The sequence below is a fragment of the Apus apus genome, chromosome 1, assembly GCF_020740795.1.
Source record: "Apus apus isolate bApuApu2 chromosome 1, bApuApu2.pri.cur, whole genome shotgun sequence".
Lineage (NCBI taxonomy): Eukaryota > Metazoa > Chordata > Aves > Apodiformes > Apodidae > Apus > Apus apus.
In genome coordinates this window covers 126746558-126774203 of record NC_067282.1, presented here as the reverse complement: position 1 = coordinate 126774203, position 27646 = coordinate 126746558, and the positions used below count along the sequence as shown (strand labels likewise).

Here is a 27646-nt window from a genome sequence, read left to right as displayed (position 1 = left end):
TGTAATTTCTTTGCAGAACTTGTTATAGATTGAAGTAGATCCACCTAACCTAGCCATGTCCTTGCACATGTACCATAAAGCATCCACCACATACTAGAGAGGCAGCTCTTATTTTCACATATAGACACTGAAGAAGCAAAATGAATTATTTTAAAGATAAATAAGAACAGACATTGAAATGGAACTTTTTTGGCAGTTGAAATAAGTTTTATTTGTGAGGAACGTCACCCATGCTGCACAGGTTCAAATAGATCTTACCAAGGAAAGCAGAATTTTCTCCTCCCGTGGTCCTGCAGTGAACAGGACTGGCACAGAAAAAACTCATCACACCTGGGAGGTTTAGCACCAACATCCAATAAAAAAAAGGATTTTATTTCAATTTCAGCTCTTTGGTTGGGCTTTTTTCCCTTTTCAGTTTGATACCAAAAGAAAAATTGAAAAATCCAATACTAGGAAATAGTGAAATTAAGGAAAAAAAAATAACGCCACAGTTGCTTTTGAAACTGGGGAGGTTGCTCTTTCTGAATCTTGCTCTCTTTTTCTCTCTTCACGTATCCATCTTGCAGGCGTTCCCTGGATCTCAGCAGCTGGTAAATTTATTTTTTAAGTTCTGATTGTTTCAAATCCTTGTTCTCATCATCATTGTTGACAATTTATTGCTTGAATGTTTCTTTGGTGTTACTTTTGAGTTGTATTTTATGACACCTGTTAAAGAGGCAAATGTAAGAAAATGCAGTTTAAGTTTCACTTTCCTGTTGAAGAGGCAGGATGTGAGGTGGAAAGGGATTTATCATAATGACAGACAGAATAAGCACGACGGGCTTATCCTATCTGAAAGCTGAGAGTACAGTAGCTTCCTAAAGCTAACTCATCAACAGATGCTATTGCTATATAGAACAGACAGATCTTCCTGAAAAATCAGATTAATATTCCAAAATTTACTTTGTGACAAATACAGACACAGAGGAGAGAAAGAAGCAGCAGCAAGCAGTTCCTTAGTTTGGCTATACAGCATTCAGAAATTACCACAAACATCTAGCTATACATAAGGGAACATGGCCAGAGCCAAAGCCCTAGAAGTATACACTTCTTCAGCTGGAGAACAGGAACTCTCTCTATTCCTTACCTGAATGATGGTTAAAGGTGCCTGGGGAGCCGGACTTTACTCAGCACCATTCTGCTCGGTCACTGGAGCAGGATTTTCAGCAGGTGTTTCAGTCACCTTTGTCTGAGACACAATAAACCTTTATTATAAGCAAAGGCTGTCCTCTAGACCCTTCCTCTGTTCAGTGGAAAAGCCAGCATAACCCAGGTCAAAATTATCAAGGAAGATTAATCCTCAGATATTATCTACAGGAAATACACTTAAGTTTAAGCATTACACATCAGATTCTGTCAGGGGACAACCTCAGGCAGATAAAGAATGAGAAAGTCCTTTCTCATTAAGGTAAAATCTGTGTTTGCAAAAGGTTTCCTGAAATCATCATACTCAAGCAGTTCAAGAAATGGATCTGGAGCTTTCAAAATCATCTCTTATACTCCAATAAAGACAGAACTTTTGAGGAAGCTAGAAAGGACTATTTCTTTCCACTTCAAAAACATTTCTTATAGTCTGACCCCAATTAAGAACTATCTGGAAGCAGTCCCTATCCCACTGCTGGTTCCATTTAAGATAAGCTGTTCATTCTTAAAGAAGTTCCACAAGGAACAATGAAGCCAGCTACCTTCCACCATTAGCATTTTGGACTTGGCCATTAGAGTCCTCCAACATACCAACACCACCACTGTTAAAACTCCCATGGGACAGAATGTCTTAAGCATTTGCCCCATGGAAAAGCCCTCTCTGCCACAGTGTTCCAGAAGCCTGCTTACCTCTTTCCCATCCTGAGCTGGAGCACTGGGTGGACGAGGCCGACGCCGGTAGTTGTATGGGCGCCTATAGCCACGCCGAAGTGACTGCTGACTCATAGCATTCGCCTCATGATGGTTCTCTTTGTTCTCAGCCTCTCCAGCCACTGGGGCAGGGCGCGGACGCGGGGGCCCTCTGAAGAGAAGAAATGTGTGTTAAGCAGGACAGAATCTCAAGAAGGTTAAACAACCACAATTTTAGCCCAGAAAAAATCCTCTTTAACCAAGTACTATCTGTACTTTGAATGCTGCCAAACCATCTCTTTGGATTTTGGCTCCAATATAGTTGGATGGGAAAGACCCGTTTCATTGGATTAGGCAAGCAACCTGGATGTCTCTTCACTGCTGAAACTACAGCAGCATATTCTACTGTCTGCCCTAAAAGAGGGAGGTAGTTAGCCCATCTGAATTGCTGGCTAGAACAAACAGTAGTGGTAACACTGACTTTGCCAAGTTAGCCTTGAACCAGCTATGTACTAGTCCCACCCTATTAATCATTAATCATGTGATCCCTGGGAATTGCAATTCCACCTGTGAACCACTCCCGGGTATCCCCTTTTTGACTTATGTTGTCCCTCCTGAGCATGCATTTCAGTCAGCCAAGCTGGACCTAATTAATGCTAACATGTTAATCACACAGGGACATCTCCAAGATTGGTTATTCAACTGATGATGGAAGCTTTTGGCTTGGAACCATCTCAAATGTGTGAATGCATGCTACAGTCTACAGCTTCCTCAAGGTGGGCAGTGGAGGAGGAATGCTGATCTCTCTCAGGTGACCAGCAATGAGGGAATGGAATCAAGCAGACTCAGGGGAAGTGAGACTGGACATCAGGAAAAGGTTCTGCACTGAGAAAGTGGTCAGTCACTGGAATAAGCTCTCCAAGGAAGTGGTCACAGCACCAAGCCTGTCAAGAGTTCAAGGAGCATCTGGACAGTGCTCTTTGTCATATGGTCTAGTTTTAGGTAGTCCTGTGAGGAGCAGGAGCAGAGAGTTGGACTCAATAATCCTTATGGGCCCCTTCCAACTTCAGATATTCTATGATTCTAAAAGCTATCAAGCCCATATTCCAGAAGTATGAAAGAGCATTTAATATGTTTCCAGTTTAAAGTATGTTTATGAATTGTCAAAACACAGCCAAAAGTGATGACCAAGTCACAAGTATCTAGCTCCAAAAGCCAATTCAGTTTTTCCAAAGGAATCTCACATTAAAGCACTGGTGCACTGGATTTAGTGCATGTAAAAGCAAGCAATGCCTACCTGTTGACAGAAGCATTCTGCATTTACATTATACTGCTTTTACAGGAAAAATGTATCAGAAATGCATAAATTTCCATTAGCTATGGGCAAATTATCCAGCTTCTGATTCACCCATATGGCATGCTCAGGTGCCTCACTGTACTTGGTGTGGTTGCTATTCCTGACTGCCTAATGCTAATGAAGACTTTCATCTATTCATCTCAGATCCTTACAAGCAGGATCATCAGTATTACCCCAGTTTCCACAGTCCTGGATAACAGAGCCAACCTTAAACACAAATACTCATTAATAGAAAAGCAGAAAGTAGAGGTGGAAGGCTCATGATTCTAAATGCAGCATCCAGAAAGCAATTTATTTTGCATGGAACAGGCAGCCATTACAACTAAGGACAATTCTGTGATTCCTGTGAAATCCAGCTTCTTGTTGCTCTTGCGCTAAATAACCTCTTGTTGTTTTTGAACATGCGTGCATGTAAAAAAGTAGGAATTACATCCATTTTATAGTTCACCCTTCTAAATCCAATGTTGGAGCTTAACCTCATAAGCTAGTTGATACAAGGATAAGATGAACAGGAGCAAGTGAGTGAACATTAGATTTACGATTCAAGTCCTTGAGAGCAGAATCCAAAATGCTTTATGAAGAACACTAGTGAAAAGTAATCCAGTGTTTTATTTAACCTGTCACACATTCTCCAAGATAAAACAAGTCACAAGCCAAGAATCTGAAAGAGCTTTTACACTTAAAGGAATTCAATTTAAAAAAAAAAAAGTGAGGCAACATCTCAAAATGTATGACAATAAGAGGTTGAGTATTTCACGCAGATATTTTTAACTGCACCAAATTCTTGAGCTATAGCATTGTTCCATCAGTGTAGAGACTGGAAGCTGGAGTGATGATGTCAGAACTATGATTGGGAAATTAAGAAAACAATCCTACACTGGCCACTTTAAGGGATGACTAATACAGATGACTCAGCGACTTACTCCACATAGCCCACTGGAAAGCATCGGTGTTCATGTGAACTCCAAGATCTCTTTACTAAGAACCTAAGAATGAGGGTCCACTTATCCCAGTTCTATGGATCCCTAGGGAAAAATAAGGACAATGCAACCTACTCGTCAAATAGCCTTCCGGCCTCCAATAACTTTACACACTAGGGATTTCCCAAGCCTGATAGGCAAACATTGTTTATAGGTATCACAATGGTGATCTCTACCTATCTGACAGTCTCCCTAAGCTCATACAAGCTTTTATCATCACCAACACCCATGGCAAAAAGCTCCAACAATCTGCTGTATGCATAACAACTCGAGTCAGCAACCTGAATGTGAGTCAGCAGTGCATCACTGCAGCAATAAAGGCAAACTGCATCCTGGGCTGCACCCACAGAGGCATTACTAGCAGAGAGAGATAAATGAACATCCACTTATTAGGCTGCGCATGGAGTACTATGACCAGTTCTGGTCCCCAGAACTAAAGAGTGAGGCAGGCAGACTGCATACAGTCTAGAGGTCCATGATGATCAAAGGGTTAGAGAACCTATCCTATGAGGAGAAACAGAGGGAGTTAGGTCTTTGCTCCCTGGAGAAGAGAAATCCTAGAGGCAAACTCCCAGTATTCCACAACTTAAAGGGCAACTACAAAGAGGGCAAAGGCTCTCTCTTCACAAGGAGCCACACTGAGAAGACAAGGGCCAACAAGTATGAGTTGCATCAGATTTATTTTTTTTTAATATATAAGATTTACAGTGAGAGCAATTGTTTACTGGAATAACTCCCCCATGACTGTGGTAGAGTCCTCATCACTGAATGTTTTCACGATGCGATTGGACAGGGTGCTAGATAATCTCATCTAGGTTCCCTTTCCCATTAAAAGTTCAGTCAACCTGGGCTGTTCTATGATTCTGTTAATGTCCCTTTGTTTTTCAGCATGTCTCTTCATGTGAGGGCTCCTCATAGTATACTCAGTTTTTACTGAGCAGTAGGCTTTCCTCTGTACCTTCAAGTAATGCCAGCGCATAGAACCAAGCCTGAGAGACACACAGGAGTGAGCTGGACACACACAAGCTAATAGTCCAGTGTTTAGCTACCAACTACTGTTCCGATGAAAAATTATGAAGAACCTTGCCTCTCCAGATGGTGGACCTAGCTGTCCCAGAATAAGTGGGATTTGGAGTCATTACTTACTGAGGAAAGCACAGGAGTTCAGATGGCTGGACAAACCAGGAGGGCATTTTGACTTTTATTGTATCCCTTGTGTATTTTGGCACATAAAGGGTACAAAAGTGGGGGGGCACTGCTCATGGCACACCTTGCTGCCCACCCAGTGCCCTACCCCACAGGGCAGGCAGAAGGAACTCCCCAGACAGAAGCCACACAGACACAAGCCCCCTCCTCCCATTCCAGACAGCAAGGAGGTGGCATCATCCCATAAAGCAGCAAAGCACTAGGGCTGTGTGTCACAGGGATGGAGACAGTGAGGACAATTCCTATAGAAACCAATATTCCCACTCCCCCTGGACCCCTTTCACTCATGTCCACAGGGGCTCCAGCCCCCAATCTATTTGTCAGGGAACTCTTGCCCCCCTGTGTGTCACTGTAGGGAGGTCATGAAGGGATAAGCAGGGAAAGACCAGGCAGAAGAACCAATCTTATGAGGTTTAACAAGGCCAAGTGCTGGGTCCTGAAGGTGGGTCACAACAGCCCCATGCCATGCTACAGGCTTGGGGCAGAGCAGCTGGAAAGCTGCACAGCAGAAAAGGACCTGGGAGTGCTGGTTGACAGCTGGCTGGACATGAGTCAGTGTGCCAGGCTGTGTGGCCTGGAGCACAGGGAGGATGGAATGGAGATGGGACCTCCACCGCACTCCCAGAGCTCACCCCCCAACTTGTGCATCAGCCACCTGGAGGGCCTTGAGCAATGGGACCTTCAGCTCACTTCGGGATATTGCTCAACTGAAGCACATTAAACAACTTCTACAGTTGTTTCCTTAGTCCTGTGGCTCACCTTTCTCCTAGTATTTGAAACACTTCTCACTGTCCCTTCCATTTGCATACACATTAATGCTAGGGAATACAGCTTTCTGCTCTTAATGAAGCCTGTGTAGATCACACAAACATCCAAATGTAATAAGCAAAGGAAATAGTACAAACCTGCGATAGCGGGGACGATAGGTAGGATTCCTATGGACTTGTTGATTAAGTTGTCCTCCTTCTGTGACCCCATCCTTGATTTCTCCCTCAATGCCCTACAACCAAAAGAAAACAGTAAACAGAGTCAAAGAGTAAGTGCCATCTTATTTCGCAGGCAGTATATTAACTATAAAGCCAAATGATCTGAGCACAAGTTCAAGAACAGTGTATCAGTATAGTAACACCAGCATATCATTTAAAAAGCAGCAGATACTACAAAAGCTTTAATTTAGGCAAAGAGTAGAACAGAACAAGAGACAGTAATGATGTTCTTCCTCACAGTAACAGACTAAGCAGCTACCTGACAATGTCTCCTCTCTGACTGCCAACAAAGGCAGAAAACCTGACAGTTCTCTCACGGACATGAGAGTGCACTTCAAGACATAACATTGTGAGGGGTAAACATGTTAGAGAGGCAGCTATTGATCAGGACACTTCAAAATCTGGAGAGCTAACTGAAACACATCACACCGTAACTTCTCTTATACTACTAGCATGATTCTACACAAAGCCCCATTCCACAGTGAACTCCCACTAAAACAAGAAATTTGAAGACAGAGTATGTGAAATGATGTAGAACAGTTTTTCTAAACAACCTTTTAAACATTTCAGAGTGGCTATCTTTCCCTCTTAGCTGTATTTCAGTTTGTTGTTTAGTTCTTCCTTTTTATTTTAAGATGCCATACATCTGTAATGTGTTTTATAGAAAGTTACATTACAAACCATTCCCATTATACTATTATTCTCTGTCAAAGAAGGAATTAAACAAGACAGACTTCTGTTTCCAGATCTTCTGGATCTGATCCAACAGGAAACAAAAGATCCTTCTTCCTGCCAGCCTACAGTAGTCTACATTAAATACAACAGATCTCCTTCCAAATCCACACATACAGAATCATACAATTGTAGAACATATTGGGTTGAAAGGGACCTATAAAGGTCATCTAGTCCACCCCCCTACAATAAGCAGGGACAGTTTGTTGCAACATTTAGTTGCTCAGAGCCCCATCAAGCCTGAATTTGAGTATCTCCAGGGATGGGGCCTCCACCACCACTCTAGGGAACCTGTTCAACTGATGCACCACCTTCATATTAAATAATTTTTCTAGCTTAAAACCATTACACCTTGTCCTGTTGTTATATGCTCTTGTGAAAAGGTCTTCCCCAGCCTTCCTATAGCCCCATTTTAGGTATTGGAAGGTTGCTATAAGGTCCCCCCAATCTTCTCTTCTTCAGGCTGAAGAACTCCAACTCCCTCAGCCTGTCCTCGTAATGGAGTTGCTCCAGCCCTGTGACTGTTTTTGCAGCCCTCCTCTGGACACAGTCCAACAGATTTACATCCTTCTTGTGTTGAGGGCTCTAGAGCTGGACGCAGTACTCCAGGTGAGGTCTCAGCAGGGCAGAATCACCTCTCTCAGTCTGCTGGCCACACTTCTCTTGTTGCAGACCAGGATGCAGTTGGACTTCTGGGCTGCAACTGCACATTAGTGGCTCATGTCCAGCTTTTGATCCACTAGCCCCCCAGGTCTTTTTCCACAGGCCTACTCTCCAGCATGTCTTCCCCCAGCCTGTACTCGTATCTCTGGTTGTCCTGGCTCAGGTGCAGGACCCTGGATGCCATCCTGTCCCTCTGGCATATTGACAACACCACCCAACTTGGCGTCATCAGCAAACTTGCTGAGGGTGCAGTTTATCCCACTGTGTGTGTCATTAATGAAGATACTGAACAGCACTGGTCCAAGTATGGACTCCTGTAGGACACCACTTGTCACCATTTTCCATCTGGACATTGAGCCGTTGACCACTACTCTCTGCATGTGACCATCCACCCAATTCCTCATCCACTGAACAATCCACCCATCAAACCCATGTATCTTCAACACAGAGAAAAGGATGTTGTGGGGGACCATGTCAAAGGCCTTTCAGAAGTCCAGATAGATGACATCCTGAGGTCTTCCCTTGTCTACTGACGCAGTCACTCCATTGTAGAAATCTGCTAGGTTGGTCAGGCAGGATTTGCCCCTAGTAAAGCCATGCTGGCTGTCCTGAATCACCTCCCTGTCCTCCATGTGCCTTAGCATGTCTTCTAGGAGGATCTGTTTCATGATCTTCCCAGGCACAGAGGCAAGGCTGACAGGTTGGTAGTTCCCCCGAGTCCTTCTCTCTTTTCAAAAATGGGTGTAATATTTCCTTTCTTCCAGTCACTAGGGACTTCACCCAACTGCCATAACTTTTTAAGTATCATGGAGAGTGGCTTGGCAACTGCATCAACCAGTTCCTTCAGGACTCTGGGATGCATCTCATCAGGTCCCACGGACTTGTGTATGTTCCTCAGATAGTCATAAACCTTGTCTTTGCTTATGGTGGGAGGGACTTTGGCTCCTTGGTCTCCATCTCGTGGGCCATCAACTTGAGAGCAGTGAGGAGAGAGGTTACTGGTGAAGACTGAGGCAAGAAAGTTTGAGAATCTCAGCCTTCTCCTCATCTGTTGTTACTAGTTCACCACCGTTGCTCGTCAGGGGGCAGGGGGTACGCTTTCTTTAACTTTCCTTTTCTGGTTTACATACCTATAGAAGCCCTTCTTGTTTTTCTTTACATCCCTTGCCAAGTTCAGCTCCAGCTGTGCCTCGGCCTTCTTGACCTTATCCCTACACAACTGGGCAATACCCTTATACTCTTCCCAGGACACCTGTCCCCACTTTTACTGCCTGTATAGCTCCATCTTGCCTTTTAGTTTGACCAGCAGGTCTCAACTCAGCCATGCTGGTCCTCTTCCCTTCCTTCCTTGATTTCTTGCACCTGGGGATTGAGACCTCTTAAGCTCTATGCACCTGAGGACTGTTTCACAGGGGGTCTCATTTACTAACTCCTTGAAGAGCTGGAAGTTTGCTTTCCTAAAATTTAGCTATCACCATCCCATTTTGCTGTATTTAACTGGCAATCTCAGGTAACTGCCTGGGCAGTGAACTTCTCTTTAGCTAAGATAAAATGAGGATTAACACTTGGAAAGGCTGGAGCACTGTAAGTTGAAACAAGAAATCTTAGAGAATTTAATTAACCTCAGTGACAAAACTGGACAATCTTCTCCTCTTACCACAATACTCTCCAAATGCATTAATAATTCCAAGCATTCTTTGTAGCTTTTCCAAGTTTCCAAAAAGCACAGAAACATGGCCTAAAGGCAAGTGGAGTATTTCACATGCTGTACATGGAAATAGCTATACCAGCTATCCTTAACAATATGACAGGATCAGCTGCTGAGGTGAGTAGAGAGACACCAGAATTCAATTTTAAAATCCACAATAAAAAAAAATCACACTTCCAAGTTTGGGACAGCAGTATACTACTTAAATCTACTTTGCAATACTTATCTTTTCTGTTTGTATCAAGATGCTTTGTACTATGTAACTTCACAGCTTAAAAAACCTGTGATAACCAAAGTGTCTCAGAGTAGTAGGGCAAGAAATAGCACTGCCAGTATTGTGTGGCAAAAGTGACTCAGATGTTTTGGGATTTCCTTTGTGTGGAGCAAGGACCCCAGTGCTGCTTCTGCTCTCACTCTTCCTCACACAAGGACTGGCAAAGCACAGAAACAGAAGAGAGAAGCAATATGTAAAGGGAAGAGAGAATGCAGAAGTAAAACAAGCCTGAACATGTTCCATAATAATAATTTATCTTCCCTGGGACTTCTGAGCAAGCACACATTGAATCAGTGCTCAGTTCTAGTACTGCAATGCCAGAAATACAGAACCACGAAGGCCTAGTAGGTCTCATCTGAGGGATAATGTGCCAGAACCTAACACAGCATTCACCAGCCTAAGTGTAGAGAGGGGTACACAACAGTATTTTTAGGTCAGCCAAAGCTTCCCTTTCCTTGAGAATCAGCATCACTTTCACAGCTCTTTAAAAGGTATTAAATTTCTACATGCTTTTAATGGTGCAGCCCAAGTCCACTCCTCCCTACCAAGTGCTACATTGGAATTTTAGATAAGACTCCATCTCCTGTAGTGACAGAAAGAAAGACTAAACTTGATGAAGCATTACTCTAAAGCAATGCAAACATTTTCCTGTTAATCTCAAACCAAATGTTGCTATGTCAGTGTTTTATATGGGTTTGGCTTAAACAATCAGTTGAAAACAAGGTAGTAAAACAACTGAATTGCTTAGCCCAGAAGCCCTGATAATTTCCTGCATCTTCTACAGGATCACAAAAATTCAGTAGTATCATTGTCCATTGACCAGAAGAGAATTATGGCTCCAGAATAAAACAATGATGCTGTCAGAAGTCACTGAACAGATGCAATCTGACCAGAAAAAAGAACCTGAGCTTTAAGATCTTGTTTTACTATACAGATAGTAAGAATATTAGATTAATTAATTAGAAAAGCTTTGTGCTCTTAAAAGCACCACACCATGTCTAGTACACACATGAACCTGTTCACTTGCATCTGCCACAGGATCCTTTCAACTCAGTGTAATACCTTCTAATAAAACATTAGGTCATCCTGAAGGACTAAGGAATGAAGTTGCCTTGTTCTACATTTTCCTCTTAAAAAAACCATAATAGGTAGGCAGGCTGTGATCCCCCGTGAAGATATTGCACAGATTTCTCTTAATCCTAAAAATATGTAAAATCCTAATGCTGTTCCTAAAATAAAAGCTTTGTCAGCATTAACTGTAACTATAATGAGCTTTTTACCCATCTGCTTCCCCTAATTTCTTCTTCGTTTGTTCTTACATCTCTTCAGATCTTTAGCTTTTGTATCTTTTCAGGTGTCATCTCAACAAGTAGTATCAGTCTACAAAACAGCTTCAAGCCATTTCACTTATTTTCAATTTCACTGACACAGAGGCTTCTTCTACTAGCAATGCACACAATATGTACAGAAGGACATAATCTGTTCTCAAAGTTATTCCATAATTCATTGTCTGTTCTAAAGTTCTGACTACAGTTCCACACCATGTCCATTCTGCCACAGTTCAGTAAGAACACAGCCTCTTCTCTGCAGTGGATACAATTAAGAAATTTCTGCTATGAATGAGTACTTCTGCTTTCCACAGAACTCTCCATACAATCCAGAAACAGTTCCACTGGACTGGTTGAATACCTTAGATTCCTCAAAATTATCTTCACCCTTGAAAAATTCACACTATGTCCTCAAAAACAGACCCAGTACATTAGGCACAGAGTACAGACATGTTTGAACTAGCAAGGCAAACAAAGGACAACATCTTTAGCCTGCCTAAAACCATGCCAGTGAGAAAGGAGAAATCAACTCTTGCTCTGCTGTAAGGCTAGACTGGAGTTGCTAATTGGTATCAATTAAAAGTTCTTGAAACCTAGAAGGCCACCAAGTCAAAAGTCACCTCAACTAATTAAATCTTTTTAAAAAAATATTTCACCAGCCCCAGTAAATACAGGATTGATGACACGGGCAGCTGACCTCTGGGAAAACCATTCACCTCTGCAGCCTAGTAGATCTTCAAGTATAGCAGGGTACACTGAAACCTTTTCCTTCAGGTGTGCAGCAACAGCTACCTGCACCTGAGAAAACACCCTTTCAGCAAATGCAGCCCAAGAGTGTCATACCACCAGTAACTAAAACTTGTCTCAGGAATATCTTGCAAGACAGTTAGCCAGAAACACTTACTCAAATGGAGAGGCACAACCTTTCATGCACCTCTTGATGGGGCCACACAGAATAGCGTATACATACTGCTATGGCTCACAGGCATCGCTGCCTTTCTTGCCACTTTACAAACAAGGGAATGGAAGGGGAAAGAGGCCTTCACAGAATCATCCAGGTTGAAAGTGATCTTGAAGATCATCAAGTCCCACCATAACCTAAATCCCCCTACCATAACCTAATCTACCCATTCAGTGCTTAAATCATGTTGCTAAGCACTGTATCTATATGTCTTTTAAATACTTCCAGGGATGGTGACTCCACCACGTCCCTGAGCAGCCTGTTCCACTGTTCAATCACTCTTTCAGTAAAGAAATTATTTCTAATATCTAGTCTAAACCTCCTCTGGTGCAGCAAACCATTTCCTCTCATTCTGTCATTATTCACTTGAGAGAAGAGACCAACTCCCACTTCCCTACAACCTCCTTTCAGGTAGCTGTAGAGAGCAATCAGGTCTCCCCTCAGCCTCCTCTTCTTCAAACTAAAGAATCCCAGTTCCCTCAGCCTCTCCTAATAGTACTTATTCTCCAGACCCTTCAGCAGCTTGGTAGGCCTTGTTGAAGGTAAAGGAAAGAAGCATCTTTCTAGATACAGCAGACATGCAGTTTCCATTTGAAGAATGTATTAACTGATGTGAATGAAAAATTTCCAACAGAAAATACTGATGCTTCAGATGATGATTCCCTCTCCTCTCAATTGATCTATCAAAGCAAGCACACAGGGGATGACAAAACTACCTGGACAAGTTTGAGTGGTTTCATTGACATACACGCTAGGACAACTCCAGGGACAGTCCCTGCAAAGCCTTCCTTAAAGTGGAGCTTTTACTTGTTCAAGTAACTAACAGACAAGCAGGTAAGAACACCCAGCACAACTGGTTGCACCTGAAACTAGTGCAGAACATAAAAAAAGACCACAGCAACAAGCAGTAAGTTGAGCAGGCACAACAGACTATCAGCTTTGGCTGCACAAGGAACTTGTGGCTGCACTCAAGCATGAAAGGGAAATCTCTTATAGAAGTCTTACACATACAAGTCTCTAAGACTACAAAAGATACATCCAGGAGCGCTGAAGGAGGTGACCAGTGTCTCTGCCTAGCCAGTAACATCTTTGGAAGATTACAGCAATTATTGATTTTACCTATTGGAGTGGCACACTAAGGGAATGGTACTACAAGCTCTTCAACATCCTTGAATGAAACAGAATTTGCTCTTCATTTTAACAGATGACATCAAATCCAGAGATGCAGTCAATGCATTGATGGGAAGACTTGACATTCAAACTGAACAAGCTACAGAGAAGGACCAACAACCCTCATGAACAACGGGAAACTATGAACAACCAGGTTAATGTCCTTCTATAAATTATCATATGCAAGTTTTGAAGGCTCTAATTCTTCTCAATGATCCCAGAGAAAGAGCAGTATGTTTTAGGTTACTAAATGAGAGGTGACTTCACAGGATATCAGACACCAGTCACATAACAGTTAAGGTCTGGTACCCACACCAAATCAGTCTGGGGACTCAGATCTAAGTAAGCCAAAGGCAAACAGTGTGGTATCACATTTTTTTCCTTTGTGTACATCTTCAAGTATCAAGATCCAAGTGTGTTACAGTGTCACATGCAAGCCAGATTTTTAGCTGCATGAGTTCTCGCTGAACAGCCAAGAGAGTATGTCCCAGCGTGAGTACCCCAAGACTGAATGTTCCTCATGTCCAAGCCAAGTCTTACATTATCACTTTTCAGGCAGGAAGAAATGGCTGCTTCTATATTCAGCAGTACATGTGGTTGTCTAAGCCTTGCTTATGTTTGCTCATTTAAACACCAGTAACACCAGGTAAAGCATTCACTCCCAGTAAAGACAGTTGAGGGAGATTTTAATCTCAGGAGAGCAAAAGGAAACAGAATCAATACTGGGATGTAGCTGGTGGATAAGCTAACAGATAAGATTGGAAAGATCAAAAAGTTGAACAAAACCAAGCATCCTAGTTCTTTGTCACCTGATGTGAATGCTGAAGCTGCAAACAGTAGCACCACAAAAACAAGAGACATAGTAATAAGCCATGAGTTACCAGCGCCAATTTCTAGCTGTCTCCAAGGGAATAAGAACAAACACCTTTCACTTATTCAAGGCTCACTGGTGTCCAGCAGGATTAAATGAAAGACCTCATGATAGCTAGTGTAAACGGCTAGGCTTTAAGGAAGGATTTGACAACACTTGTTTGTCAACTCTGTAGGACAGGAAGACAATACAGTTACGTTGCTTGGGCAGAGACTTCCACCAAGGCTCTCATACTGGATAACTCACACATTTCTGCATGTGATGATCACAGACTCAACTGTTAAAGAAAAAAATAATCAAGCCTGGAGCATGTTCCATTTTTTTATTGTTCCAGGCATCCAATTTAGCACAGGCATGATGTGGATAGGAGCGGTAACTGCTAAAACTACAATCATGCACCTCATACTCACTTCTCTCTCTGCTAAAACTTGCAGATGTTATGAACAGTGGGTCATGGTCAGTTTAAAGAAAAAAACACACTACCTTTATCCTGAACTGCTATAGGCAGAGGCCTATGAAGGGACGATACATGGAGGACAAACTTTTTTTTTAAAAAAAAGTGGTTTTCCAAGTAACCCTTCTTAATTCTGGTTATATTACCTTACGCAATATGAATACTTTGCTTTGCCTCAGGTAAAGGGCATGGTGAACCATTCTAGGTGTCTCACTCCTTTGTGTTTACTCTTCAAACAAACAGATAACTTTAACACCCAAAAATATGTTTCTAGCACGTCCTAGGAAAGACAGGCCAAGAAGGGCACACAGGACATCAAATAATAGCAAGTATCAGTATCAACATCAATGATGTGCTAAAAGAACCCAGAAACTTACTGAAGAACTTAATCATTGACAGTTTACTAAATGCCAGTGTTGAACCTGTATGTCCCTCTCATGAGAGGACAGGAAGGCTGCTGATACAGAAATTAAACTTACACTTCGAGGAGGTCCACGGCGTCGGCCAAAGTAGCCACGTCGATAGCGGCGCCGGTCTGCAGCATAGCGGCTGCCTTCTACTGGGACTCCATCTGGACCAGTGACATTAGCTGCTTCTGCACCCTAGAAGGCCAAAAGTCAGGATGGTGTGAGGAAAAAAAAACAAAACAAACAGCTACAGGGAGAATAGGAAAGAGGCTTTTTCCCCCCACCCACATCAGTTCTAAGCCACAGAGGTAGCTAAAGTGATGTTAACTCTGTTGGAAAACACCCCTAAGTCTCAATAATCTCTTACCTTCTCTCCCTCAACCACATCAAACTCTACAGTCTCTCCATCACCAACACTGCGTAGATATTTCCGTGGGTTGTTTTTCTTTATTGCTGTCTTTAAAGAAAGATACAGAAAAATATATTATTTCACTAATTATCTTACACATTCATAGCCCTGTAGATGAGCAAAGACAGCATGCTTCTGCTGCAACCCCAACTTTAAACACCACACAAAGGTGTGGCCTTATTCCATGGGCTCTCCAATACTCCGCCAAGGTTTACTTCTTTCTCAATACCTTCAAGTTTACAAATCAGGTGTTGCCTCAGGATAACTTCTTGTCCAGCCTACTAAACATCCAGATCATTACACATTTCTGTATGAGCAAAGTTCACAGCAAGTTTCATCTCCTGCAAGCTGTACCAAGGCAGCTGTAGCAGGGCAATCCACACCTTCTCGGTCCTTAGGAGACATGTAGACCATCTACAGAGAACTTAAGATCAGGAGGATTTTTGTAGGAAATGGCATTAACTATAAGGTATCATGGCAACTAATAGTAACTAAAGAAGAATTACTATAGCTCTGGTGGAAATTAAATAAGCATTTTGACTCAGCACTGTTAAGGGAGGCCCCCAAAATTAGCTGAGTTCCTACAGAACCACAAATAGTACCATAACAATCACAGACAGAAACCACAAGACATCTTTAATTATGTTAAATTGCAAGACATTCCTCCACTCCACAAGGCAGATAGATTGCTATTGCTCCCACCACCTCTAACTGACACAGTGCCCTAAATAGCATCTTGCACATAGCTTTGGATCAAACCCAGTTGAAAACCTCCTCAAACTTGCAGGAACAGTGAAACCTTGTGGAGCAGTTTTCAGCCTGTCAGCTACAGATGTCTTTCACTCTGTGGAGGTCTAAGATTCCACAAAAGGCAGCTGGCAAGACAAGCCTATCTGTTCATTAGGTACAGGTTCACAAACTGCAAGATGCCAGGGGAGGAAAAATCCAAACAAAACCAAAATACATGCATTCTACAAGCCAACCTAGGAACAAGGGTTTTGCTAAAGTTCTCTTAGATTATTAAAGATTAATATACTTTAAGTTTCCTGGTATGGGCATCTTTTACTAGCATGAAGGAGACAGGTGCAAACCCAGGAGACACACAGAAATAAAGAGCACAAATCTGGCTTAGGAAATGAGATGCAGGTCAGAAACAGAAGATACACCCACTATACCGGTCTGCAGTTCAAGGAAAAAACAGGCACAATGAAGATCAGTTGTTACCTGTGTGCGGCAACTACATTCATTCAGTCAACAGCCCCAAAATGTTTCCCACTGAAGGAAAAATTCTCATCAGCTTAAAGCTGAGCTTGGAACAGTTTAGCAAAAGCATTCTCATTGTTGCTGAATACAGTCCTCTCTGTGTTTCAGGCAATAGGCCAGCATGTCCTTTTAGCCCTACAGCTAGTCACACCTTTCCCTGTATCCTATGGCATTCCTGAACAGTTTAAGGAAGAATGCAAAAGCACATATATTATTGCTATAAAGCCAAAACAGTGCCCGAGCTGTTGGTGAGGTTTGGTTTGGTTTTGCTGGGGTTTCTTGATACAGAAAGAAAATAAACTGCTCAAGTGAATTATTTTGGAAGTTACTCCACTAAGCAGGGACTCCCACCATCAGCTTAGACAGCTTTGGTTGCTTTCTGAAGACCCACCAGTGTCATACCCCATTTCTAAAACAGCTGGAAGTGCTAGCTTTTTCATAAATGCTATATATATTAATACCAAAATAATTATCTTCACTGAAGGACTTTTTCCACCACCAGTTGTACTGAGACAACAGATTCAAACTCCTAAGGCTCTACAGATGACAGAGATATCAACAAGCTTCATTTCCAACTCCTTCCCCTTCCTTGGAAGTACAGAGGAAAAGAGGACTACCAGACTTCTTTTCAGCACAGGATCTATGTAAGATTAATCAAGCTCCTCAAACATCCTCCAAGAAGGATGATTTCAACATGATTCCACATGTTCTGTTCCAGCTTTCTGGACAGAAACATCTAAATTCAGATTTGCAACTGAATAACCTGCCAATAAGAGACTGAGGCTACTACACAGAAGGCTGAAGTTTCTTTTATGAAGGCAACTAGGAACAATGTTGACTAAGTCCGAGAATTCACAGAAGACACTATACAGCTGTACTAGTTACTGCTTCAACTGCAGGTAAACATTGCTGAAACAAGCCTAAACACTTAGGCTTGATGAAGAGACTTTCACTCTGTATAACCAGAGGGGAGAGAGCACTATTCTCCCTGTTACTGTTCACCAGCATCCTGCAGGCTCAAGCTTCTTTAATTCAAAAGACAGATGTTTTTTGTTAACACAGAGAACATACTACAATTAAGACAAGAGCCTTTCCTTTCCCAAAGGGACACCAATGAACAGAAGTTGCAAGAGTCTTCAGAGCTAGTTCAGTATTTTGTTTAGAAGAGTTCTTTCCATATCCTCATGGTATCACATCGTGTGCACTTTCAACCTGTGTCACAGCAATAGCCAGAATGTGTTGCATTAGTTACTGGTGCACAGACACCAGGCTATGCAACAAATACTAACCAATTAAGTGAAGAAAAAGAAAGACCTGTGCAGCAGAAGAGATTAACTCCGCCTGTTTGTTGATTCAAACTATACCTAACTGATTTGGACTCCTCTGGTTACTGACACTTTTAACAACGTTAAATTGCAAGACCTTCCCCCCCGCTCCAGACACGCTCCACCCCACAGGTCAGATTGATTGGTACTGCTCACACCACGTCTAACTGACACAGTGCCCTAGACAGGACCTTGCACAAACCAACCTCAACTAGACAAGGATGCAGGCAAAAATCAAGCAGGTGAAGAACTACCTTCCCAAAACAATGCTTGGGTCTCCTGTAAAACAAAGGGTTAATTCACAAGCAAGCCATGCATGCCCTAAAGAGAAAAGCATTTTAATCTGTACTAGATTTATAAATAGCATCCAATAGCCAGACACCGAGCGTTAACCCCCATTCCAATCATGAGATCGGCCCGTTCCCTCCCCACTGCACACGAGTTCAGAAGGCAGGGAGGCGGCTGAATCTATTCAACTAGGTCAGCCTTCTACTGCAGGGATTAGGCATGTAATCCAGCCCCTCCCAGAACAGGCGCAGGGAGGAGGGGCAGAACCGGAGGGGGAGCTGGCAGCAGGATGTTTGTTTATGCCACAGATTTGCCTCCCTCGCGGGGTGGGCCTCATCCGCTGGCCCTGCCGAGCCAAGCGCTCGGGCTTGAGCTCCCGCAGCAAGCGGTCACGTACAGGAACAGCTCGAGATGGACGAGCTAAGAAACATCCAACTGCAGCCGACGCGGGCCAGAGGTGGAAGCATTTACTCTGCCCTGCACAGCCCACCGAGAGGGCTCATCAGATGTAAGCTTGTATTTCTGAATACATCATGTATTTCTGAAACATCAAGCCAGTGATGAGAGAGGATTTAATCCACAGAAGATGGGAAAAAAATCCTACCCCTCCAGTTTACCTTCAGGTGAATAATCTATACAGGTGAAGGAAAGGAAAAGCAGCACAGATAATACTAGCTTGCTGTGGGCCTTCACTCCTTGGGCCTCCACAGACGGCCTTCCCACAAGGATCAGTGTTAAGCTCCTTATCTCTGTCACCCTACAACCATCTTCCAGGGTATATTCCCACAGGTCTCAAGGAGACCTTGTTTGCCTTCAAGGCAGTTTTACAGTGCTGCCTATGCAAGACATGTTTCTGGTACTAGAATTCCTTCCATCCTCCTCTGGACACACTCCCATTGAGCTGCAGATGCAGTATCTGCATCAGCATGCACACAGCACACTGTCAGTAAGGAAGAAAGATCATTAGAAATTAGTAAATGTATTGAGAGCTCTTGCTCTCACTCTCAGTTGAACAGGGAATGTGTACTAGGCAGACATTCCAACATCACCTTCGCTGATTATAGGCATGAGACTTATTCCCCTCCATCTTCATCTTGGATAATCTGACTATACCCCTTGGTTCAGAGAACCAGTTACCACAAGCTATTTAATCATTATGCCACAAAACCTAAAACTAACTCTCAATGTTGACCAGCACGTTTAACATAACTCCATATGCACATATCCTAGTTCTCAGTGACTGAATGCAGGCTTCCTGGTTCTATTTGGTGGAAATACTGCAATTTAGGCCACAACAGAAAGCTCGTGCGGGCCTGTAAACATTTCATATGGAACAAGGTTCAGGGGCAGTATTTCATTTTCTGGTGAAGTAAAAGTCTCTGATGATGCAAAACCAGATTAAGCCAACCAATCAGTTTACATCAGCATGAAGACAGCATCCTCAGTCTTCCCATTTATTGCCTGAGACCCGAGAGTCACAGTATAAACTTAGAAGAGCCTACTGACAGTTCAATGAAAGCTAACCAATGACAAGTCGCTGGGCAACCGCTCTCTGCTTGGGCACACTTGGTACAGAGCCTTCCTCCTCTTCTTCCTAAGAGCAGATGCCTCATGCAGCAACAGCTGATGGCAACCCAGGCTGGTCAAGAGCCAGACTAGATCACTTTCTCTCCAATACCAGGGAGGGCAGACAGAACAGACCTGCAAATGAAGAGGGTAGGAAGAAGCAAAAGACAAAAGCAAGCATGAGGAAGTGTGAGGGGGAGAGGGACAGACAACAAGTAGCAAGAGGAGGAGTCATCTCCCCAGTGGAACAACAGAACAAAACCATACCAAAAACCTGAAAAAACCTTTAGTGTTCAAATTCAGAGCAGGCAGAAGAAAACATGAAGGGTTGCAATACCTTTCCCTTCAGTTCTAACTCCAGAGAGAGGGAAAACATACCCTAACATTCCTCCTCAAAAATTTCAGCATACAAAGTATTTGCAATAATTATTCTAGGGAAAAGCCAGAACAAGTATGGATGGCTGTTTCAGAAAGTTACATTAGAAACCTATCATCGTGCACATCTCTGCATACAATTACTGCTGTCTTACCTGATGAACAAACACATCTTCTTTGGTATCATTTCTGTGAAAAGAAAGTGAGAAGTCATAAGAGATTAGGCTAAGAGACTTAAATAGAAAACCCTGACTTCACAAGTGAAACTCTTCTTTCCCCAGTCTGCAGTACATGCCCTGGATTCCATACCTTCTCTGTAAGTGTACAAAGATCCTGCTCTGAATTTCCAGGATCATATGCTTGACAGCAGAAAGCACTCTCTACCCTTCAAAAGGGGATAGGGGAGGGTACTTTGTAATCTTCTGGCAAATATTCAATATTTTGTTTTGACATGGGGCTGAGTTAATGACTGGACTGCTTGCCTTTCAGTATCCAACCCAAAGAAAAATACTTCCACAGGAGCTGCAACCTGAGCTGTTATCCCAGAGGTCAAGTAAGACTATCAACAGCACTGGCCACAGCTGTTAACAGGGCTCTCCTTTCAGTGAAACTCAAAGCAACCATGCACAAGAGGTGTTAGCAGAGTCCATTGGAGGGGGACCCAGACATGAACATGAGGCTGTCTGGATGAGGCCAGCCAGTTCAGGCTCCTGCATGCAAAACACAAAGACTGGTCTGAGACCTGGATTCTCTGTTCCTATACAATAGAAAGAGCCTAGACTATGCCATGTGTTCACTCAATTCCTTCTCTGCAGAAGGAAGAGGTAGGTCAGAACATTTGTGAATATGAACTGAAGTAACAGTAGACTTCAGTTTAGAAAGAAAACTAACAAGTTATTATGCCATACCCATCTGAAGGTTCTCACATCAAGTGCTATGAAAGACTTTAAGAGCACTTCCTAATTCAAGCCTTTCTTCTCATCTTACCTAACACTCGATAGTAGTCTCCAGAGACTGAGATTGATAGTGTACCAGAACTGGCTTCAGGTCCACAAAATGGGGCTATTCTACCTCCTTCTAGTGTCCAGCTTACCCAAATCTACCTGCTGTGCAACAGTTTAAGGACTTGCAGACAAAATAGCTTGCCAGGTATGCCTTTTGCAAGGCAAGCAGTTGTCATGCTGGAACTTTGTTTTTAATAAAGTAAAACAAGACAGTTAAGCCTCTCAACCCCCATAGCTTTAAAAGTCAGAGTTTCCTCTTAATAACTTGGAAGCATGGTCTTACGCACCTAAGATTGGAGTGTTATCAGTGTCACTTACAGCTACTTGGCTTATCAATGCCATTCAGAAGTTTGTTTCTATTCACAGGAGAATAATTAAAAAAAAAGATAAAGAGATAATTTCTGGGAACCTAGGCCTGGAATATCTTCAATTAGATGATATTGGAGAATCTCTATGTGTATTTAGGTATTTTGACCAATCAGTTAACACTTGAATTTTTAACCAGAAGTATCTCCCCTCCTCCTCTGACCTTACTCCCACCTTTAAAAAAAGCCAGGCAGTCATAAAAGAACATAGATCTCATTAAATGTATAGCATGAGTAAGCATGGGAAACAAGTTTGTAGCAAGTTTCACTCTTTGTTTTCTCCTCATACACACAACTTCGATGGAGAGGGGAGAGGCATGCAGGGAAAGTCCCCCGAGATTATGTCGGAGTTTACTGAATGCCTGGCCAAATCTGGCCATCAGTTGCATGAACCTGTAGTCAGGTCCTCTGGCCTCTGTTCCAATTACTAATGCATGGCATATTATCTGTACAATGTGTCTTAGTGCAGTATAAATATGACTATCATAATTTTAACGTACCTGTTGATAAAGCCATATCCATTTCGGACATTAAACCACTTGACTGTGCCAAGAACTTTCGTGGCTAGAAAGAAAAAGTTAAAGAAGTTACTTTAAAACATAAGTAGAAGAATGTTACAAAAATACTTGAGTTGCATGTGATGTTCAATCAGATCTACTCTGTTCCCTTTTTCATCTCCACTTCATTTTGTACTAGTAGCAGTGCAAAGTGCTACTACTTAAGTGGTGCTTTAACTACGAGTTTACCACACAGCATAGAGAATGAAGTCCAAGCCCTCTTTTAAGAATTGGCCATCTATCCCATCTCTTATTTTCTACCCCAGAAATGGGTCATAAAGCTGAAAAACCCACTGCCATTCATCAGTTCTCATTAGCTTAGTAGCTAAACATAAATCACAGATGAAGAAAGTTGCTTAAAAATCCCCTTTTTCAATCAGACTTATCCTCCCTTTATTCTTTGGAAACCAGAACAAGCCAAGGAAGTAGTGTCAAGCACCACACAGCTCTCAAGTGGAAAGGCAGGACACCTTTCTTTTGGACAGGCTCTTTCTTGCACTGTCAACACCACTGTAACCAAACAAGACATCACAGGATGTTATTCCTTTAATATTCCAACTTCCAGAGATCATCTATGATTTACAGGTTACAAACCAACCAACTTTATGTTCCAAGACTTCTAGGGTCAAAACAAGCTCCTATCCCACACAACACCAAAAGCCAGCGTCTTACTGAGAAGCCATACTACAGTGTCTTATAAGATCTGGCAAAACCTGTTCCTCCAACATATAGGAATGTGTGGGAGGAACTCTACAGTGATGGATGTAGTTCAACCCCTCCTTCCCTCTCAACAGCTGGGTTGAGACCACAAACCTGTATTTTTCTAACTTGTAGGAAAGGGAGAATTTTGGGCTGCAGACTGAAAAAGATGTTACTTACTACACTGCACAACCACAACTATCTAAGCAATCTATAGTACTTATTTGAAAAGTGTCTGGTCACCTACAGATGACTGCTTGTTAAAAACTGCGTATGTTTGAGGAGTGGGGGGGAAATGTGGAAATGCGGAAATGCAAGAGGCAACTGGAAAATAGTCTACAGACAAACTCCAGTTCAGAAATGCAAATCATTGTCTTCACCTCCATTCTTCCCTAAACATCCACCAGGAGATGACAGGGGTAGCCAGACCTTTGGTCTCACAGTCTTGCCATTCTTACATACCCCGCTGACAAGAGCAACCTCTTTTTCTTCCCCTGAATACAGAGCTAAAGTAGGAATGTTTGCTGATAGCAGTCTGTTGTAGTACTGTTGCTGTTATTGAAAGTATTAACAGACCTTTTCTCACTGCACCTTTAGAAGGTAAGGTTTTAGTCTTCTTTAATTCAATTTTTTTAGCTTGTATTTAGAAGAAGCAAGACAATGCTAAGACTGACACAGTTATTAGAGAAAAAGTCTCTACCTACACCAGACTTCTCGTTTACAGAGATAAAACCCCTAAGTGTCACTGCCTAGCAGATTCACTAACAATAACAGGCTTCAGCATCAACATTTATAGTTGTGCTTTCGTGGAGACATTACTAGGCAAAACACTTACTCCTACCACGAAGGCACTGCCTACATGCAAGAGGTTACTGCGCTAAGATAAATAGAAGAGGGAGGGAAAGCGGGGGGGGGGGGGAGGGGGGGTGAGGTGAAGCACACAAACAGGTGCCAATGGCACATGCAGGTTTTAGTTTTAGCCTGCTTTAAGAAACAAGGCTAATACTGACTCCCCGACCATTGCACTTTCCCTCCCCCACAAAACAGCTATTGAATCTATTGGCCTATTTCCATCAGATTAGGAAGAGGGCGAGAAGCACAGGAAGCCTGAAAAAAACCCTCAGAGGAGTCAGAAAGATGGTGAAAGGAGAGGTAGTCAAAACACTCTACGTGACCAGCTGGATGCTGAGAAATAAAAGTCCACACACACAGCTCCAAAGCAACACTGCTGCTCTTGCACAAGCTGCGAGAGACTAGGCAGGAGTCTCCTGTACAATCCTTGAGACAGTGTACTGGGGAAGCATAATTCCCTACCCACACAAGTCTTTCAGTCTCCTCTAAGCATTACCTCGGAGGAAAGACATCAGACAAAATGGGATCACAGCAAACACATCAAACATCCACATGGCCATGGTGCAAACATTTGTTAAGTCTAAGCTGTCATAACAGGGGCATCAGGCAAGGAGAAGGACAGGCCCAGAGGAAACTATAACGAATTTTACTGACAGTCAGAGAAGGCAGTTGATGTGGTGATGCCTATCCCGCCACCAAGTGAAAGCCCAAGTATTTTTTCAAGATGCAGTACTCTGACAATATGAGAGGAAGCAATCATCACCCACTCCCCCCTGTGCCAAAACGGCCATTTCATTAGTTTTAACAAGGAAAGACAAAGGTGCCTGTGACCCAGACAGAAAATAAAGTTAAATAACCTTTATCCTTATTCCTATAAGTCAAACATATGGATGCCCTAGGCGAGCATCAGACCTTGCTTCTAATGAGATCTTTGTAAGCGGAGACTTACATGAACATAATTAAATACCATTAATAGGGACATCTGAGGTAAACATAAGCCGATCTTCAATTAGCAATTCAATTATAACTTTGCTCACAACTCCTGCTAAAAATCTTACCTAGCAGTAAATCCAGTGTGCAAAACCATCGCCATGGTGGTTTTATTTTTCCTATTAGACAAGGAAATGCTCTTGTGCCTACAATTCCCTCTCCCCAAGCAATAGCTAGAGGTGAGATAAAGATGTTGCCAAGAATTAAGCAAGCAATGTTAAGGCAAGAAGCAGCCAGATGTACCAACAGATGTGGATATGCCTTGACTTACAACTGAGAAATCCAAGAACAGAACTGGGGAAAACCACGTAAACCGTACCTCCAATTTCTGTTCTGCTAGAATCGTTCATAACTCAGCTCCAGAGAAATCTGTTACCTGGCTCTGCTATCTGCTACAGTAAGACCTCAGTCTTCCCTTGGTGAAGTTTAGGACACTACCCTAGCAGGCAGCCTCAGCTTTGCCGTTAATAACTTATCAAAGTTACACAGTTCTAAACAGCACATCCCTATTTCCACCACAGTTTGAAATCTCGTCCTCTTCAACAGGTTGATGCTGTTTAATCACAATAAGGAAACGCTAGCTATGCCCTGGATTTGAGCACAGATAGCAACTCGGCACTTCACTTGCCTCTTTACTGATAAAGCAGGTATTAAAAACCCATTAATCCTACAGGCATAATTAAAGCTGTATTTTTTACAGATGCAAAAGTTGTGCAAAGACCTCACGACTAAGGGGGAGGGCGCAGGTCACGCTTGGTTGATAAGCAACAGCCCCTTCCAGAGGGAGATGCCCCTGCAGGGCAGGGGGTGGGCGGCAGGTGCCGGGAAGCCCGTCAACATGGCTGAACTTCACCGACTACCCCCGCCCGCCCCCGGCCAAGCGCCTGGGGCCGCGGGCCGCTGTCCCAGGCTCCGCACGGGGGCCGGGCCGGGCAGGGCAGGGCAGGGGCCACCGCCGCGCAGCGGGGAGCGCTCTCGCCCAACTCCGAGTCGGCGTCCCGGCCGGGCGCCTCTCCGCTCCGCTCCGCTCCCCCCCCCCGGGCTAGGAAAGGAGGAGGCACGGCCACCGCCCCCGAGCGCAGCGTGACTCACAGCCTCGCAGCTGGGGGGAAGGCAGCCCGGGCTCCGGGCGAGGCCAGGGGGGCCTCTCACGCCGCGCCCCTCCCGCCCCGACTCCGCGGCCGCCGCAGGTGCCCCAGTCCCGGGGAAGTTGGGAGCGGGGCCTGGCACTCACCCAGCACTTTCTTCTCCGTTTCGGCCGCGACGGTTGTAGCGGGGGCGGCGGGGGCGGCAGCGGCAGCACCGGCGGCCGCCTCCCCAGCAGCCGCGCCCGGCGCGGCGGCGCTGACGAGACTCTTGGGCTGGTCGTCCGTGGCGGCGGGCGGCGGTGGCACAGGGGGTCCCGCCGGAGGGGCGGCGGCGGCGGCTGTGGCGGTGGCCGGGGGACCCGCCTCGCTGGCGGCACCGATGCCTGCCGCCTCGCTCATGTCCGCTGGCGGTTGGGAGGGCGGTGGGTGGCGGGCGGGTACGCTGCGCTGCGCTGCGCTCCGCGGCGGCGGCTGCACCCCCGGCGTGCGCTGGGTCTTACTGCCCCCAAGATGGCCCCGCCGAAGTTTTAACCCAGCCAGCCGGCCGCCGGCCGCTCGCGCCGCCTCATTAGCATTTAAAGGGGCCGCGCCAGCGGGGAGCTGCTGCCGCCTGCGTCGGGGCGCGTGGGGCGGAGCGGCACGGCATGGTATGGCATGGTATGGTATGGTATGGCAGGGCATGGCACGGCATGGCACGGTATGGCACGGCATCGCATGGCAGGGCACGGCACGGCATGGCATGGCATGGTATGGTATGGCAGGGCATGGCATGGCGGGGCACGGCACGGCACGGCACGGCAGGGCAGGGCACGGCACGGCAGGGCATGGCATGGCACGGCACGGCATGGCATGGCACAGCACGGCAGGGCATGGTATGGCATTGCACGGCAGGGCACGGCATGGCAGGGCATGGCAAGGCAGGGCAGGGCACGGCACGGCACGGCATGGTATGGCAGGGCACGGCACGGCTCGGCATGGCATGGTATGGCACGGCACGGCACGGCTCGGCATGGCATGGTATGGTATGGTATGGCAGGGCATGGCATGGCATGGCATGGCATCGCATGGCAGGGCACGGCACGGCATGGCACGGCACGGCATGGCAGGGCACGGCACGGCTCGGCATGGCATGGTATGGCACGGCACGGCACGGCTCGGCATGGTATGGTATGGTATGGCAGGGCATGGCATGGCATGGCATGGCATCGCATGGCAGGGCACGGCACGGCATGGCACGGCACGGCACGGCATCGCATGGCAGGGCACGGCACGGCATGGCATGGTATGGCACGGCACGGCAGGGCACGGTATGGCAGGGCACGGCATGGCAGGGCAGGGCATGGCACGGCATGGCGTGGTATGGCACGGCAGGGCAGGGCACGGCACGGCATGGCATGGTATGGCACGGCATGGCACGGCACGGCACGGCAGGGCATGGTATGGTATGGTATGGTATGGTGTGGTACGGTATGGTATGGTATGGTATGGCAGGGCATGGCATGGCATGGCATCGCATGGTAGGGCACGGCACGGCATGGCACGGCACGGCATCGCATGGCAGGGCACGGCATGGCATGGTATGGCACGGCACGGCACGGTACGGTACGGTACGGTATGGTATGGTATGGTATGGTATGGTATGGCAGGGCATGGCACGGCACGGCATGGCACGGCATGGCACGGCATCGCATGGCAGGGCACGGCACGGCACGGTATGGTATGGTATGGCAGGGCATGGCACGGCATGGCACGGCATGGTATGGCATGGTATGGCAGGGCGTGGCACGGCACGGCATCGCATGGCAGGGCACGGCACGGCATGATATGGTATGGTATGGTATTGTATGGCAGGGCATGGCACGGCATGGCATGGCACGGCACGGTACGGCACGGCAC

At 44.9% G+C, this 27646-nt stretch overlaps 1 protein-coding gene across 2 annotated transcripts; it reads right to left on the bottom strand.

The window, feature by feature from the left end:
• Positions 1 to 185: 185 nt before the first annotated feature.
• YBX3 (Y-box binding protein 3) lies at positions 186 to 26294 on the bottom strand. 2 transcript variants are annotated; one of them, XM_051608115.1, is made up of 9 exons: positions 25897 to 26294; positions 22065 to 22128; positions 20351 to 20384; positions 15337 to 15426; positions 15042 to 15164; positions 6321 to 6415; positions 1873 to 2044; positions 1127 to 1228; positions 186 to 705 (listed from the first exon to the last, which is right to left on the bottom strand). In XM_051608115.1, exons 1-8 carry the CDS (start codon positions 26147 to 26149, stop codon positions 1163 to 1165), a joined length of 897 nt encoding a protein of 298 aa, XP_051464075.1. In that variant the 5' UTR covers positions 26150 to 26294; the 3' UTR covers positions 186 to 705; positions 1127 to 1162. The 2 variants fall into 2 exon arrangements, with proteins under 2 accessions (XP_051464075.1, XP_051464076.1); XM_051608116.1 differs by lacking the exons at positions 22065 to 22128; positions 25897 to 26294 and adding exons at positions 19779 to 19955; positions 20505 to 20615.
• Positions 26295 to 27646: the final 1352 nt, after the last annotated feature.